This window comes from Pezoporus flaviventris, unplaced genomic scaffold (genome assembly GCF_033815535.1).
Source record: "Pezoporus flaviventris isolate CSIRO_AGI_PZ_B2104156 unplaced genomic scaffold, CSIRO_AGI_Pfla_v1 ptg000047l, whole genome shotgun sequence".
Lineage (NCBI taxonomy): Eukaryota > Metazoa > Chordata > Aves > Psittaciformes > Psittacidae > Pezoporus > Pezoporus flaviventris.
Window position 1 is genome coordinate 13,344,527 of NW_026892595.1, and position 12,878 is coordinate 13,357,404.

Here is a 12,878-nt window from a genome sequence, read left to right on the forward strand (position 1 = left end):
TGTGCTTTTAAGTAAAAGAAATTGTAATGTCTGGAGGGATCAGAGAATTTCATTGCTATTTATTTGTTTGTTGCGCCTAAACTATTAGTGGTTTATATACTTTTCTTCTTTCAGCTTTATGATGGAGATAATGAAAATGCCAATTTAGTTGGCACATTCTGTGGATCTACAGTGCCAGCTCCTTTTCTTTCTACCCGTAATTCCTTGACTGTGAAGTTTTTCACAGACAGTTCTGTGGAAAGGGAGGGTTTCAATGCTACCTACACCACAGTGGATCGTAAGTACACAGATATATATATTTGCATGCATATATACTGTTGTGACTCTTTTATGGAAATAGGTATTTAAATAATAAATAATGAATATTTATTCTAGATATAGGGCTCAGGAAGGACCAAAGACAGTCTTTATCACAGCATTTATAAGCACTGGTAGACTCTGGTGCAACTCTCTTTGGTCTTCGCTGGTTGCAGGGTGGCTGTCAGTCTGGAGTGCAAACCAGGAACAGTCACAGATTGTTAAGACATCGATATGATAGGGAACAAACATTTATTTTATTTTTATGACATACATTGACACAGCATTATCATGTGTTTTACTTTTTTTCTTCCAGAGACTCACAGGTAAATATGAAAATGTATTGTCCAGTGTGGTTTTACTCAATAAATATTCTTTCCCAGTGGGAAAGGTTTTCACTTTATGATGCATTTTTCACTGTTTTACACAGGACTGTGTGGAGGAATATATAATGCAACTTCTACATCCCTGACTGCAACATCTCCTAACTTCCCAAATGAATATCCACCATTTACTCTCTGTACCTGGGTCATTGATGCGCCTCCACAACAGCAAGTCAGGGTGGTGGTAGAGGCCTTCAACCTCCATTCCAGCCAGGACTGCTCTCACAACTACCTAGAGCTCCAGGATTCCCCAACAGTAAGAAATTTACAGGAAATACCATTTCCCATTCATATTCAGCTCCCTTCACTCTTTGCAAAGAGAGGAGAAACCAACCATCTGGTAACAGACTGATGATTCTCTGTGAGGGCACATCCAAAGCGTTATGCACTCTACCCCACTTAAGGCGTGTTAACTGGTACACAGACCTCATGGAAGCACACTATATACATATTCAATTAGACCTGTAAGTGTTAAGCCAATTTTTCACCGTGGTACCAAGTAACAGGGATGCCAGACTTAAGACCCAGAAAATACTGCCCAACAGCAAGTTTTCATAAATTAATTGTGCTTTCTCTCATCCAAGAGCCATAATAAAAATAAATATTCATGCCTAGAAGAGTGCTTGTTAAAAGCACCAGAAAACCCCCCACCTGTTTATGTCCCTTGCATTATATTATTCTAAACTTTCTTTCATTGTTTCATATTTTGGCATGAAAATACCTGTTACATTTGATCTGTTTCTCATCATAATTGGACACAAAATGTTGAGACATTATTAAGTGATTTCCATGAGAACTTTAAAATGTGATTCCATAACTGGTATAGAAAGTATTAAGAGATTTTTTTTACCTCAAGATCAGGAAATAGAAAACCGAATTCTATCATTAAGTAACTTGTGACATGTATTGAATTCCAGCACAGCCAAGGATCAGTCCATAGATTTTGTGGCACTGAAACTTTTCCAGTCCCTGAATTTTATTCTTATGATCGCACTGCCATTGTGACTTTCAAATCAGATGAATATATGACTAATAATGGAGTCAGATTTACCTATCAAGCTACAGGTAAGCTTGAAGAAACATCTAAAAACATCTACCTACCATTCTTTTTGCTTATTTCCTACAGTGAAAAGCAATAAAGAGACCTGAAATGCTTACATGTTTCTGGTTTTCTGCCTCAAGGTTGCAGCAGAGAATATAACCAACCATTTGGTTACCTGAAGAGCCCTGGCTGGCCTGGTCATCACCCCAATAATATGGACTGTTCCATCATTCTACGTGCTCCCCTGAATCACACAATTTCTCTCTTTTTCCATGCTTTCAGTTTGGAAGACAGCACCCAGTGTTCACATGATTTCCTAGAGGTATCAAGCAAGTATACGTATTTTGTGGGCCTGGGTCAAAATCTGCTGACTTCAAAGGATATTAATAAACTTGGATCAAGCTTGAGATGAACTGACATTAGGGACTAATTTATTGTTACTGTTTTATGGGTAACAGACTAACTGATCAGATTACTCAGATGTTACATTAAAAGGTTGAACTAAGTCCAAAAGCAGTAAGTAAATAATTTCATTATCAGCTAACTCATCTTTACCTAGCTCTTGTTGATGTTACACAGTTAACAGAGCAAGCCAGAATAGTTTTCATCTGATTTTAACATCTGTGTATGAACAGAATGCCATAAATCTGAGTGTCTTCATTCCAGCAGTAGATACCATCTGCTTGATATTTTTCTTTTTTTCCAAAAAAAAAGCATTTTTTTCTTAAAAAAAAAAAAAGGAGCTCTAATAAGAAGTGACTGTCCTTTCATGCTTGTTGAAGGTTGTTGTTGAAGGTTTCCCTATTCACTGGTCAGATGACAAAAATCAGATGTCTGTGGCAGAATCTTATTTAGTTCTCCTTTCATATCCTCTTTACTGTCTCAAGAAATAGATCTGAGCACCAGCATTATTGGAGCTCAGGAAAAAATCAGATTAAATCTGAGCTATGTAATATGATCTGTGTCTTAATGTGAGTGGGCTGCACATCTTTTCATCCAGAATATTAACATTTCTTATGAAAAATAAAACATGAGCTTGAATTGCAAAATCACATCTTAGCTACTAGTCAAGTAATTTTTTTCAGTCAGGACGTACTACACCATAAAATTTAGCTGCCTGTTTCTGATGATACTTTTCTATGCAATTACATACTAAAAGGCTGGTTAATGGTCTCTTTTTCCTTCTCTTCAAGAATATATAGTTGGAAAAATAACAGTATTAAAACGCTAATTATAGTATGCATGCAAGTCACTACATAGTTCGTGCTGTGCCTGTGTCACTGCATAATTATACTTGTGTATGACTGGCACAGGGATTTAATGTTGACAATGTCTTTTGTGTCCATTGAAGGTCAGAAATGGGAGTGATGTGCAATCACCACTACTTGGCAGGTTCTGTGGAAACACTGTGCCTAGTCCCATCTTCCCCCAAAATCATGTTGTCTACCTTCGTTTCAAGAGTGATTTTTCAGGGGCTCGTGATGGATATGAAATTACTTGGACTTCATCATCAAGTGGTAAGACTGTAATTACAAAGTAATTCCACATAGAGGGAAAATATATGAATGTATAATTGGACCCTTCCTTGTCAATACTTAAGGCCTTCCCAAGCACCCATAGCCCAACCTATTCAGTCACTGGAGAAAGGCAGATATTCCCCAGGACCAGTAGGGTGAGATCCGTTTTATGTGATGGAAGCAATTCCCTCTATATAATGTTGACTATAGCAACCCCAGAGGAGGTTGTCCACTTAAGATGAAGACCTACTTCTTTCACTGAGAGCTCAGCTAATATCGGAAACATCTGTCTTGGGATCCACAGAGCAATGGTGGTGGTGACTCAGCCTACTCCATTAATAGTTCCGTAATGTGTCCTAGGATCTAGGCACTACTAAGCCTGAAAGGGACTGAAATATGCCCCAAGAAAACAACCTCACTATAATGCTGTGTAGTGACTATATCATAGACACATTCATAAATGGCTTACAAAATGGCAGTGAATAGTATAGGACTATTATAACTAAGGGCTCAGCATTCAAAATAACTTCTGCATGAGGTATGCTAAGACTTTCAATCTGGTTAAGAAACTACTGAAGTCTATAAAATTGAGTGATACTGGATAATAAATAGTGACCAGCTATTCACTGACATTTCCCACAGAAGAGCCAGAGGCCATCAGATAAAGCCAGGAGGTGGCAGGTTCAAAGCAAACCAAGCAAACCAGATGAGGATTCATTACTTTTTCATTCCGAAGAACAGCCAGACAGTTTGTCTCTAGTGAAGTATCTGGCAAATGAACTGACCAAGGCACAGCCTTTAGACTTCGGTTCCTATTTCAAACAGTTTTGGGAGTTTCAATTTTTAATATCCAGTGATGGTCTAATGCTCATTGCATATTCTTCTCAGGCTCCTGAAGCCAGAGCCTCAGTTTAGTCTCTTATTGGAATAATGCTGTTATCCACATTGGTTGTTCCAGTTTCCAGGGTCTCTCTTTTTCAGTGCTACTACTAATACTGTACTAATGCACTACAAGATGTAGTACCTTGTGAAACTAAGCCTTACAGGCTAATTATCAGTGTCTGTTTCCAGGATGTGGAGGAACATTATACGGCAGAAGTGGCTCATTTGCTAGTCCCAGCTATCCGGCAACTTACCACAACAACACTGATTGTGAGTGGTCCATTACTGCGCCCAAGGGACGAATTGTCACAGTGAACTTCGATTTCATCAGCATCGATGACCCAGGGGATTGCAGTAGCAACTATCTGATCCTTTACAACGGGCCAGATACCAGCTATCCCTCAGCTGGACCATACTGTGGGATGGTATGTATTGCCTACTGTCTGTGACCCTGTAAGTGGTTAAAATGAATCTTTACTCTTTCAAATTCAAGACTGTTTCACCAATACTGGCATGAATTCCCCATAGATGAATGTAAGTGAAGGCCTAAGGCATGTAGAAGCCTTCTATTGCAGACCTTACAGTGACATCTAGTGGCACGCATCAAGCTATTTTGCTCTGTATTTAGTTGTATTTGTGATTTAAATATTTGTGGTACCCTCAGAGAGAAATGGAACAGCAGTACCTAGCACAGACTTGAGAGACTTGAGGTTACTTCCAAGCTATGATCCAATCTGTGCCTCAGTTTTAACTCTCTGACTAGCTTTTCCAAAGGATCTTGATGTTCAATAAAGCTTTTCATTTTTCTTGTCTTTACTTTTAGGATACAAACATTGCTCCATTTACTGCTACATCTCATCAAGTCAGCGTAAAATTTCATGCTGAATATGTGACTTTACCATCAGGATTCCAGTTAAGCTGGACAAGCTAGAACACTGTTTATGAGAAATGTATTGCCATTCCTTGATATACTGAAGAGACTTTAGACGATAAAGTAAGTTTGAAATCCAGTTATGATAACTGCAGCTGAAGTAAGGCCTTTTCAAAATTACTCTTAGTGTAGCTGTTATGAATTAGAGTTCTGTCAAAAAAATGTCATCTCCCATTGTACTGAAATTAAACTCTGATCTACCCAACTGGGAAAATGAGGCTTTGCTGCTTTTTGAAACACATTTTTCTTTATGTTTTTCCACATAATTTCAAAGTTTTACATTTCATGCTATGAAAAGTGAATTAGCCAGGATAAAATTTAAACACAAAATATTCAACATGAAGTTGGTAAGAGGACGTAAAATATAAAGTTGGCTTTTGATTAGTTCTACAGAGTTATGTGGCTTTGTCCCAAGTGTCTTTGGAAATGTTAGCAAGAGTTTTATTAAAATTAGAATAGAATTAGAAATTGCTAAAAGATGGCCCCTGTCCTACAAGCACTTACACACATAACTTTGCTGAAGAACTTCCAGTAGAACATATAGTTACATTAAACATTTTCAGATTAGTAGCCCAGAAAACTTTTGATGAGAGACCACTCCAAACCGAGTTCACATTTGCAATCAAGGCATAATGCAGTCTTTGTCCATGAAGTTTATTAAAAGCCCCATAAAGAGGACAGCAAGCAGTAATGAAAACAAACATCTGAACTGCCTGGAGATAAAGCTACAAACTAAGCTCTGAAGATAGCAGATGAAGATGTGAGGCACTGCAAGTGCAATCAAGCATGGCTTCAGTTGTTTTCCTGCAGACATCAGTAGGACTGTTTCTTCCTTGTGAATGGCTGCATCACAGGGCTTTGTGAATGTCTGTTTTGGTTTTGATTTTCCTCTCAATAACTGCGGATTTGGCGCAGGGCAGAAAATCCTCTCAAGATGTGGGCGCTGTCTTTTCCTGCTAGGTGCTGGTCATGGAAACACCTGACTTTAGGCCAGAATCACACTGGCAAGAACGCTGTCGTTTTCTGCATTTCACCAGCCTGGAGCATAGTTCAGCTGGAAAGCACAGGTGAAAGAGAAGGGCATGTATCCCCAAACAGCTCCCTGCCACTGCAGGTGGTGCTCCGCAGTATGTTCATCTCCCCTGTTAAAAGTGGAGTTTGCCCTGACAGACAACAGGTTCTCAGGTTAAACCTTGGCCTGATCAGGAGTATGACAGAGCATAAACTGACAAAAAAAGGAAACCTATACAGTGTTTTAATGAATGAAGTTCATTAATGGCTTTGCGAGACTGGTATCAGCCACGTGTCACAGCTGATGGACACAAAGGTGAGTCTACCCAGGACAACCCTATGGCCATGCTCCCCACACTGCAGCTGCCCTGCTGTTGACTTAGAGAATAGTGCATAGGGCGATCCGGTGACCCGTGATGTGTGTGAGGCCATCTGGTAACACGACCTTTGGCCTTGATCTCTAGACAGGAGCCGCAGTTAACCCAATTAAATTTGTACTTCAGAAAGATTTGTTTCACCAACAGAAAAAGCACGTTTCACTTAAAATGTTTCTGTACGCTTTTTGATATGTTAAATACTTGCTTCTGCAGAAGACAAAAGAGCACTATGAATGGAAGAGAAATGTGTAAGATTATTTTTTTTTTTTTTTTAATCTAACAATAACTAATGCTTGGTGCATCTTTAGATGCCACAAATACTCCATACCTGTGTCAATAACTTTATTTACAAATAGGTAAAATGCATAAAGTTCTTTAGAACAAACAGCAGAGAATTTGTGCACATGCAGACTGTTGAATGAAGCTGCTGGTACAAGGTTCAATTGATCTAGCCCAACCGACTCTTGCCAAAAATAGTCAAAGTCTAAAATTAGAGTAAATTATCAAACCCATTCTTTAAAAAAACAGAAACAAAGTAACCCACTGCAGTCCTCTAACATTTTGTATGAGGAACCACAACAGAAATACCACTGCAGAAGTATTAAAGTGGAGGTCCTCAGAGGACAGAGCTGATGCTAAGCCATGTTTCTGCCTTGGAAGGTAAGAAGTCATTTAAAACACTTGCTTTACAATGAATGCACAGCAGAAGCAAACAGGAACAACAGATAACTTAAGAATAATTATTCCATGAAACTTCTACATGTTTTTTGCAGTGTACAATTCAAAAGACAAAGCCTGTGTTTAATAATATTTATGGCTTCATCTCACAATATTGCTGTGAATATCTTTGCTTTTATGTCTGTGCACACTGCTGTCTATTTTATAAATCATGTCTTAGTAGTTGTGAATACTGCATGTCTGTACTATAATACTGGCATATATACAAAAAAACCTTCCCCTGCCAATGACAAAGCACAGATAACGAATGTGCATGTTTTCACTTCCTAGAGCCTGCATGTTTTTTACTTACATGTAAATAGTCTTCTACATGTTACTATACATATTTATTCTTATACGGAGGTATATTTTTGAGACAGTTATATATGAGTAATAAGGCTAGGACTGAAGAACAAGCTCTAAAAGGTCTGAAACAGTATTTTTTTCAATTGCCCTTCCCAGGGGCAGGACTATTCTTTATAAACAATAAATGAGAAGTAATACCACAACAAGACCATTGGGGTTATAGTTACTTGAAGCAAAGGAGAGAGAAGATATACACCTAAAATACTAGAAATCATAGTGCTGGTCAAATTAAAATGTTAGCTAATTTTAGTTGAATTTACAAAAGCAGTTTTGACTGAAAAACAGTTTTCACTCAACTCATAAAACAAAGAAGGAGCCGTCTTAGTTTCCCACAGTAACTCAAGGTAAGTGTCCTAGGCATCAGAATTAACATATTTAGTGTAACTATTTTTTGTCAGCTACCAAACTAAAACCACAGAATTCTTCTGCAGTCCTGATTAAAATGAAATCTAACAAAAACTCACAGCATTGACTACTGATAATAACAGCAGCAGCAACAATGCAGGATTACTAACAAATAAATGTTTATTTATTAGCTGATAATAAAAATAAAGGCTAAATTTTGCTTTTACAAGGCAAGGTCAATAAAACAAATACTATGTGACAGTTATCACACATAGCAACTGTAATGCTGTACACAACTGGTTCTGCAGATGCACACTGCTGTAGTATTGTTGTGATGGTACGCTAACCCCCCATTAATACTAACTATTATGACAGCTTTTCTTGGAGAGGAAAAAAGGAGGTATAAATAGAATAATAATGCAAAGCCTCATTTCCTTGGTTAGAAGAGCCACCTAGGACAGCCAGAGCAAGGGCAGCATCAGAGCTGCTCATCCCCTTGCTGTTCCCCAGCACAATGACTGAAGGCACATCCAGTTCTCGCTGCCTGGGTGGAGCAGGTTGAGGGGAACCCACACAGAGAGCAACTTATCTCTCCTCTTACCACCCCAAAGCAGCTACAGCTCTGCCACACCATCCTGGCCACGCATCCACCTCAGAGCCACCCATGTCAGCCTGCTGTCCCAAGGACAGAAGGCACATGCCCCCCTCTGGCAAAGAATTCAGGCATTTGCTCTACAGACATTTAAACAAAGTGACAAACTTAAGAACAAATCTGACAGATAGCAGAGATGTTTTATAGCTGTTTCATAAGCAAAAAATCAGTAGCTGGAAGTACAGCGAAGTCTAAATTGGAAAAGCCTGTACCATGTATGAGCTGAAACACTGTACACGAGGGGAGAGCTTCACTGGGCAGTCCCCAAGCACAGGCTGACCAGCCTCTCTAGCTGGAGGTATAGAAGGTGCTAAGGATTATCCGGAGTCAAAGGGGTTGTGAGACAACTGGATGCACTGGGAAGAGCTGGAACACGGTAAGAGGGGAGATGGGGCTACTGCCATGGCACAGGCACTCTGCAGGAAATTACTCTTCAAGAGTATGACTGCTGATGGAGCAACCTGAAAGTTAAGCTTTCAAGACAGAGGAATAACGTGAACCTCAGACAGCATGGCATGTGTACTTCTTATCCATCCTCCTTCTCATATAATTGATATTTAGTGCTTCATGAGGAGCTGAGAAGCTTTAACAGGAAGGCTTGATAGCAACTCCTCTTTGCCAAATCCAGTGTGGATCTGACTAAGGTATTGATTAGTGCGTTGACTCAGATGAAGGGTTTGATAAAGCAGGAACCAAATTAGATCACACAGAATGTGGGAGTGATACATGAACTATTTACATATAATGAAATTAGGTACATGATAACAAACAAACAAAACCAAACAAAAACCCAAACAAACAAATCCTGACTAAAGGCTGTAATGGCAACACATTTATTAAGTGGGGAGTAGTTAAATACTTCTATGGTAGGGTTAGACTGTTGACACTTACAATGTAATAGGGTATTGTTTTTTATTACTGCATAAATGGGGCAGTCGGAAGCCAGGTGAGCTTCTCATTAGCCAAGAAGACACTGTTTCATGAGTATCTTGTCACAGTTAACGTGTGCTTTATCTGTTTGTTGGAATAAGCAAGTTAGGATCATATTTTATAGACAATAGATCTATAAAATAGAGCCTAAGCCTTTGCTACTAAATGAAGCCCGCAATCATTCATTCTTTGTGAAACAAGAACAGTACACATGCTAGCACCTAGGTCTCTAAGACAACTGACTACTGGCAATTAGGGCATTTTCTTAGACAGGAAAAGGGTTCGAATTAATGTTCCTGCAGACAAAGAGAAACTGTATGTCACTGTCTTGTACATCGGAGTGACCATGTGTTCTGCTGAGCAATCTAGATAAAAGGAAGTTCTTCCATCTGTGTTCTGGCAGCTTGTAACTTGAGGAAAGGACTCAAGGTAGTAAACACCACTTATCGATAAATGTGCTTCAATTCTGCAACTCAGAATTAAATCCCTACATTCCTTAAAAAGGAAAAGCTAAAGCTGCACCTCCAGCAGTATTTCTCATTTCCTGGTTTAGGTACCTTTACATTCATCATTGTGGTTTCTATGGTTATTATTCTCTTTAAGCTTGTAACACCATGCAGTGTTTAGGGAGCGCATATGCAAAAGTCAAGACTGAGGTTCTCAATGTGTAGTACGGCATTAGGCAATTTTATAGATTGCAATTAATTTCTCTGAGCTTGCATAGCTGTCAAATGACAGTAAATAGGAATTTCTTAACTTCCGTCAAAGAACTCACATGCCCTAATACATCATGGGCAGTAAGGCTGTAACTCCAGCATCATGGTGATAAGGTCAGTTAAAAGTACTGAACCTGGGCCCAGCCTTGTGAACAGTTTTGCGACTAAGCTGACTAGAAAATCCGTACCTGAAGAAATGGAAAACATTGATTCGATGAACTCTTTTGCCTTAGGGCAGCCTTTGCCAAACTTCAGTGCCCTCAAACCTTACTTGGTCATTCTGAGCTTTCCAGCTCTATGGCTTGGCAGCTTCTCCATTCTCCTGTTGCTGACCCGGTGGGGCATGAAGCTGCCCAGCCACCGTACGCACAGACCTGCTGGTTTCCAGACCTTGGCACGGGGAGCCGCTGCTGCTGCAGGTGCTTTGTGGGAGCTCCCCGAATGCGCATTTCTCCTCTGTGCAAAATGGTGCTTTGACCACAACCCACCTTCTTGGGTTAACACTTGCACAGCGCTTTTCACGTGCTACAGAAATGGAATTGGGTGTTAAAGCTGCATTTTGAAAAGCCAGGTGTGTAAGCATTCCAGGCTAGTAACGGGAAAGGACAGATCACCCTCACGCATGGCGCTAACCCGTTACCTAACCCCCAGACGCACACGCGCCCCTAGTGAGCACGGTGAGGAACTGCCGCCACCAGAGCGGCAGCATGAAGAGAGCACAGCTCCCTCTCCTAAGGTGCCGTACACAGCAGCTCCTCACACAGGCCTGCGCTGCCCTCCGAGGCAAGACTCCCTCAAACCTGGCAATGGCACTCAGCCCGCACAGCAGCAGCGCGGAACTCCCGAACACGACGAGGACTGCGGCCCCGGAAAGCAGGATCCGCCGAGCCGAGCCGAGCCGAGCCGAGCCGAGCCGAGCCGAGCCGAGCCGAGCCGAGCCGAGCCGAGCCACCTACGGGGCGTGCTTATTGGCCTGCGAACCTTCCTCCAACCCCTCCAGCCAATTGTCAGCTGTCCTGCGCCGAGGAAGGCGCCCTGATTGGCCCGACGCCTTCTTAGCCGTGGGTGGAACCTCTTGGGCGGGCAGGGGCCCTGAGGAGGCGTGGGGAGTGCCTGCGCTTCCCGGGGCAGGGCCGCAGCACGCCTGCGCGGGGCTGGCGGTGGGATGAGGCTTGGTGAGGCGGGGCGGGCGTGTGCAGCTGCCGGGAACCGCCCTCGGGGCCGCTGACTGTCGTCCCGCCGCGTCCGGCTGCCAACCGGGGCAGCACCGCGCAGTGAGTTCCCATGGCCGCAGCGGCGGGCCCGTGCCTCCGCCCAGGGCCGGGAGTGTGGCCGGTATCCCGGTCAGGGGTCCGCTGGGCTGGGCTGGGGCGGGCGCGGCGGCACGGCACGGGACGGGACAGGGCGGGTGGAGTCGGGACGGGACGGGATCCCTGGGGCGGCTCAGAGCACATGAGCGGGCGGGCTCTCTGCTCTCGGCCCCCTCGGGACAGGACCCGTCCCCGCAGTGTCCCGGCGGCGCCCCGGCCGCCTCTTGCCTCACGGTGTCCGCTTTTGCCCTGCCCAGACCATGTCTAAGTCGCTGAAGAAGATCGTGGAGGAGAGCAGGGAGAAGAACCAGCCCGAGGTGGACATGTGCGACCGCGGCATCTCCAACATGCTGGATGTTCCCGGCCTCTGTAGGTACCGGAGGCGGCGGGCGGGGAGAGCGCGGAAACTTCCTTATTTGTCCCGGGACGATCCGGGGCGCGGGGGGGGTAGGGGGGTGAGGGTGGTGGTAGGACCTCCCCGCTGCCGGCGGCTGCCCTGGCCCCGCGGCGGCGGTGGGGCTGCCCAAGCCTTCTTTGAGTGTTCCGCGGTGTATGGGAGCTCTGGGCATCGGGGGCTCAGGGAGAGGTTCGTTCGCAGGGGGAAGCGCCCTGCTACCAGCGCCCCACAGCACCGTAACGAGTCGTGAGCGTGGTCACGATCAAACACTAAGCCGCTGCACCGGAGAGACCGGCGTGGGGAGCTGGGACCCCTACCCGTCTCTCCATCACCTGGAGCCTGCAGAGTGCCTCGTTTCTCAGTGCTCTCATTCTGGCACTTGAGTGGTGGGAGACTTTGCTTCCTGCCCGTCCTTGCCCCTCCCTGCTACTGAAGCAAAAACTACCAAGGAGCATCTGCACTCCACTTTTTCAAAGGGATAGGTCATACCAGCCTGGAGCTACACGTGGCTGGTCTCTGGGGGAGAATAAGGTAGTACTGTACTACAGATACAGTAGTAGCATCTCTGGGTATTACATGATTGCATGTGCTTCCAGAATTGTGACAGCGTGTTTCATGGTGTGTTTCATTTACTATAAATCAACTACAGCAGTTGCAACATACCAGTAGTTCCATGCTGTCATGGTTCTGGAGAGCACTTACATGAAGTGCAGGGCAGGTAACTTCTTATTTTTGCTTTGGCTAGGAGTGTGTATAATGTTATGGTACAGCTGATACAGAGTGAATTAAAGCTGTGACTGGCTAGTGTGCAACAGGCGGAAATTTTCCTCTGTGATACAATGAGAAGAAAACAGAATCCAAACTAACCAACTTGAAACTGTACCCATATCCTGGTTTAGCTGTTTACTAAGCATCAGTCACATCAGGAAAAGATGAAGACTTAAGTACAGTTGTGCAGAACCTAGGTTCTGTATGCTTCAGAATTGCGTGTGGGCTTTCAGAAAG

General features: G+C 43.2%; 2 protein-coding genes across 6 annotated transcripts in view; both read left to right on the forward strand.

The window, feature by feature from the left end:
• Positions 1–12,878, forward strand: part of CUBN (cubilin) — a 398,149-nt gene that overhangs the window by 137,356 nt on the left and 247,915 nt on the right. For 2 of the 3 annotated variants that reach the window (XM_061468343.1, XM_061468344.1), the window contains exons 61-67: positions 115–277; positions 728–936; positions 1,598–1,745; positions 1,863–2,044; positions 3,074–3,239; positions 4,311–4,546; positions 4,945–5,269. The exons of the other annotated variant lie outside the window; for it this stretch is intronic. In XM_061468343.1, coding sequence (XP_061324327.1) covers positions 115–277; positions 728–936; positions 1,598–1,745; positions 1,863–2,044; positions 3,074–3,239; positions 4,311–4,546; positions 4,945–5,052 — 1,212 coding nt within the window. In that variant the 3' untranslated portion in view covers positions 5,053–5,269. Of the gene's footprint in view, positions 1–114; positions 278–727; positions 937–1,597; positions 1,746–1,862; positions 2,045–3,073; positions 3,240–4,310; positions 4,547–4,944; positions 5,270–12,878 lie in introns of those variants that run through there. 3 annotated transcript variants of the gene reach the window in all.
• RSU1 (Ras suppressor protein 1) overlaps positions 7,058–12,878 on the forward strand; it is a 107,758-nt gene continuing 101,937 nt past the window's right edge. The window contains exons 1-2 of one of the 3 annotated variants that reach the window (XM_061468368.1): positions 7,068–7,100; positions 11,734–11,845. In XM_061468368.1, coding sequence (XP_061324352.1) covers positions 7,083–7,100; positions 11,734–11,845 — 130 coding nt within the window. In that variant the 5' untranslated portion in view covers positions 7,068–7,082. Of the gene's footprint in view, positions 7,101–11,293; positions 11,441–11,733; positions 11,846–12,878 lie in introns of those variants that run through there. The other 2 variants (XM_061468369.1, XM_061468370.1) reach the window with 2 other exon arrangements.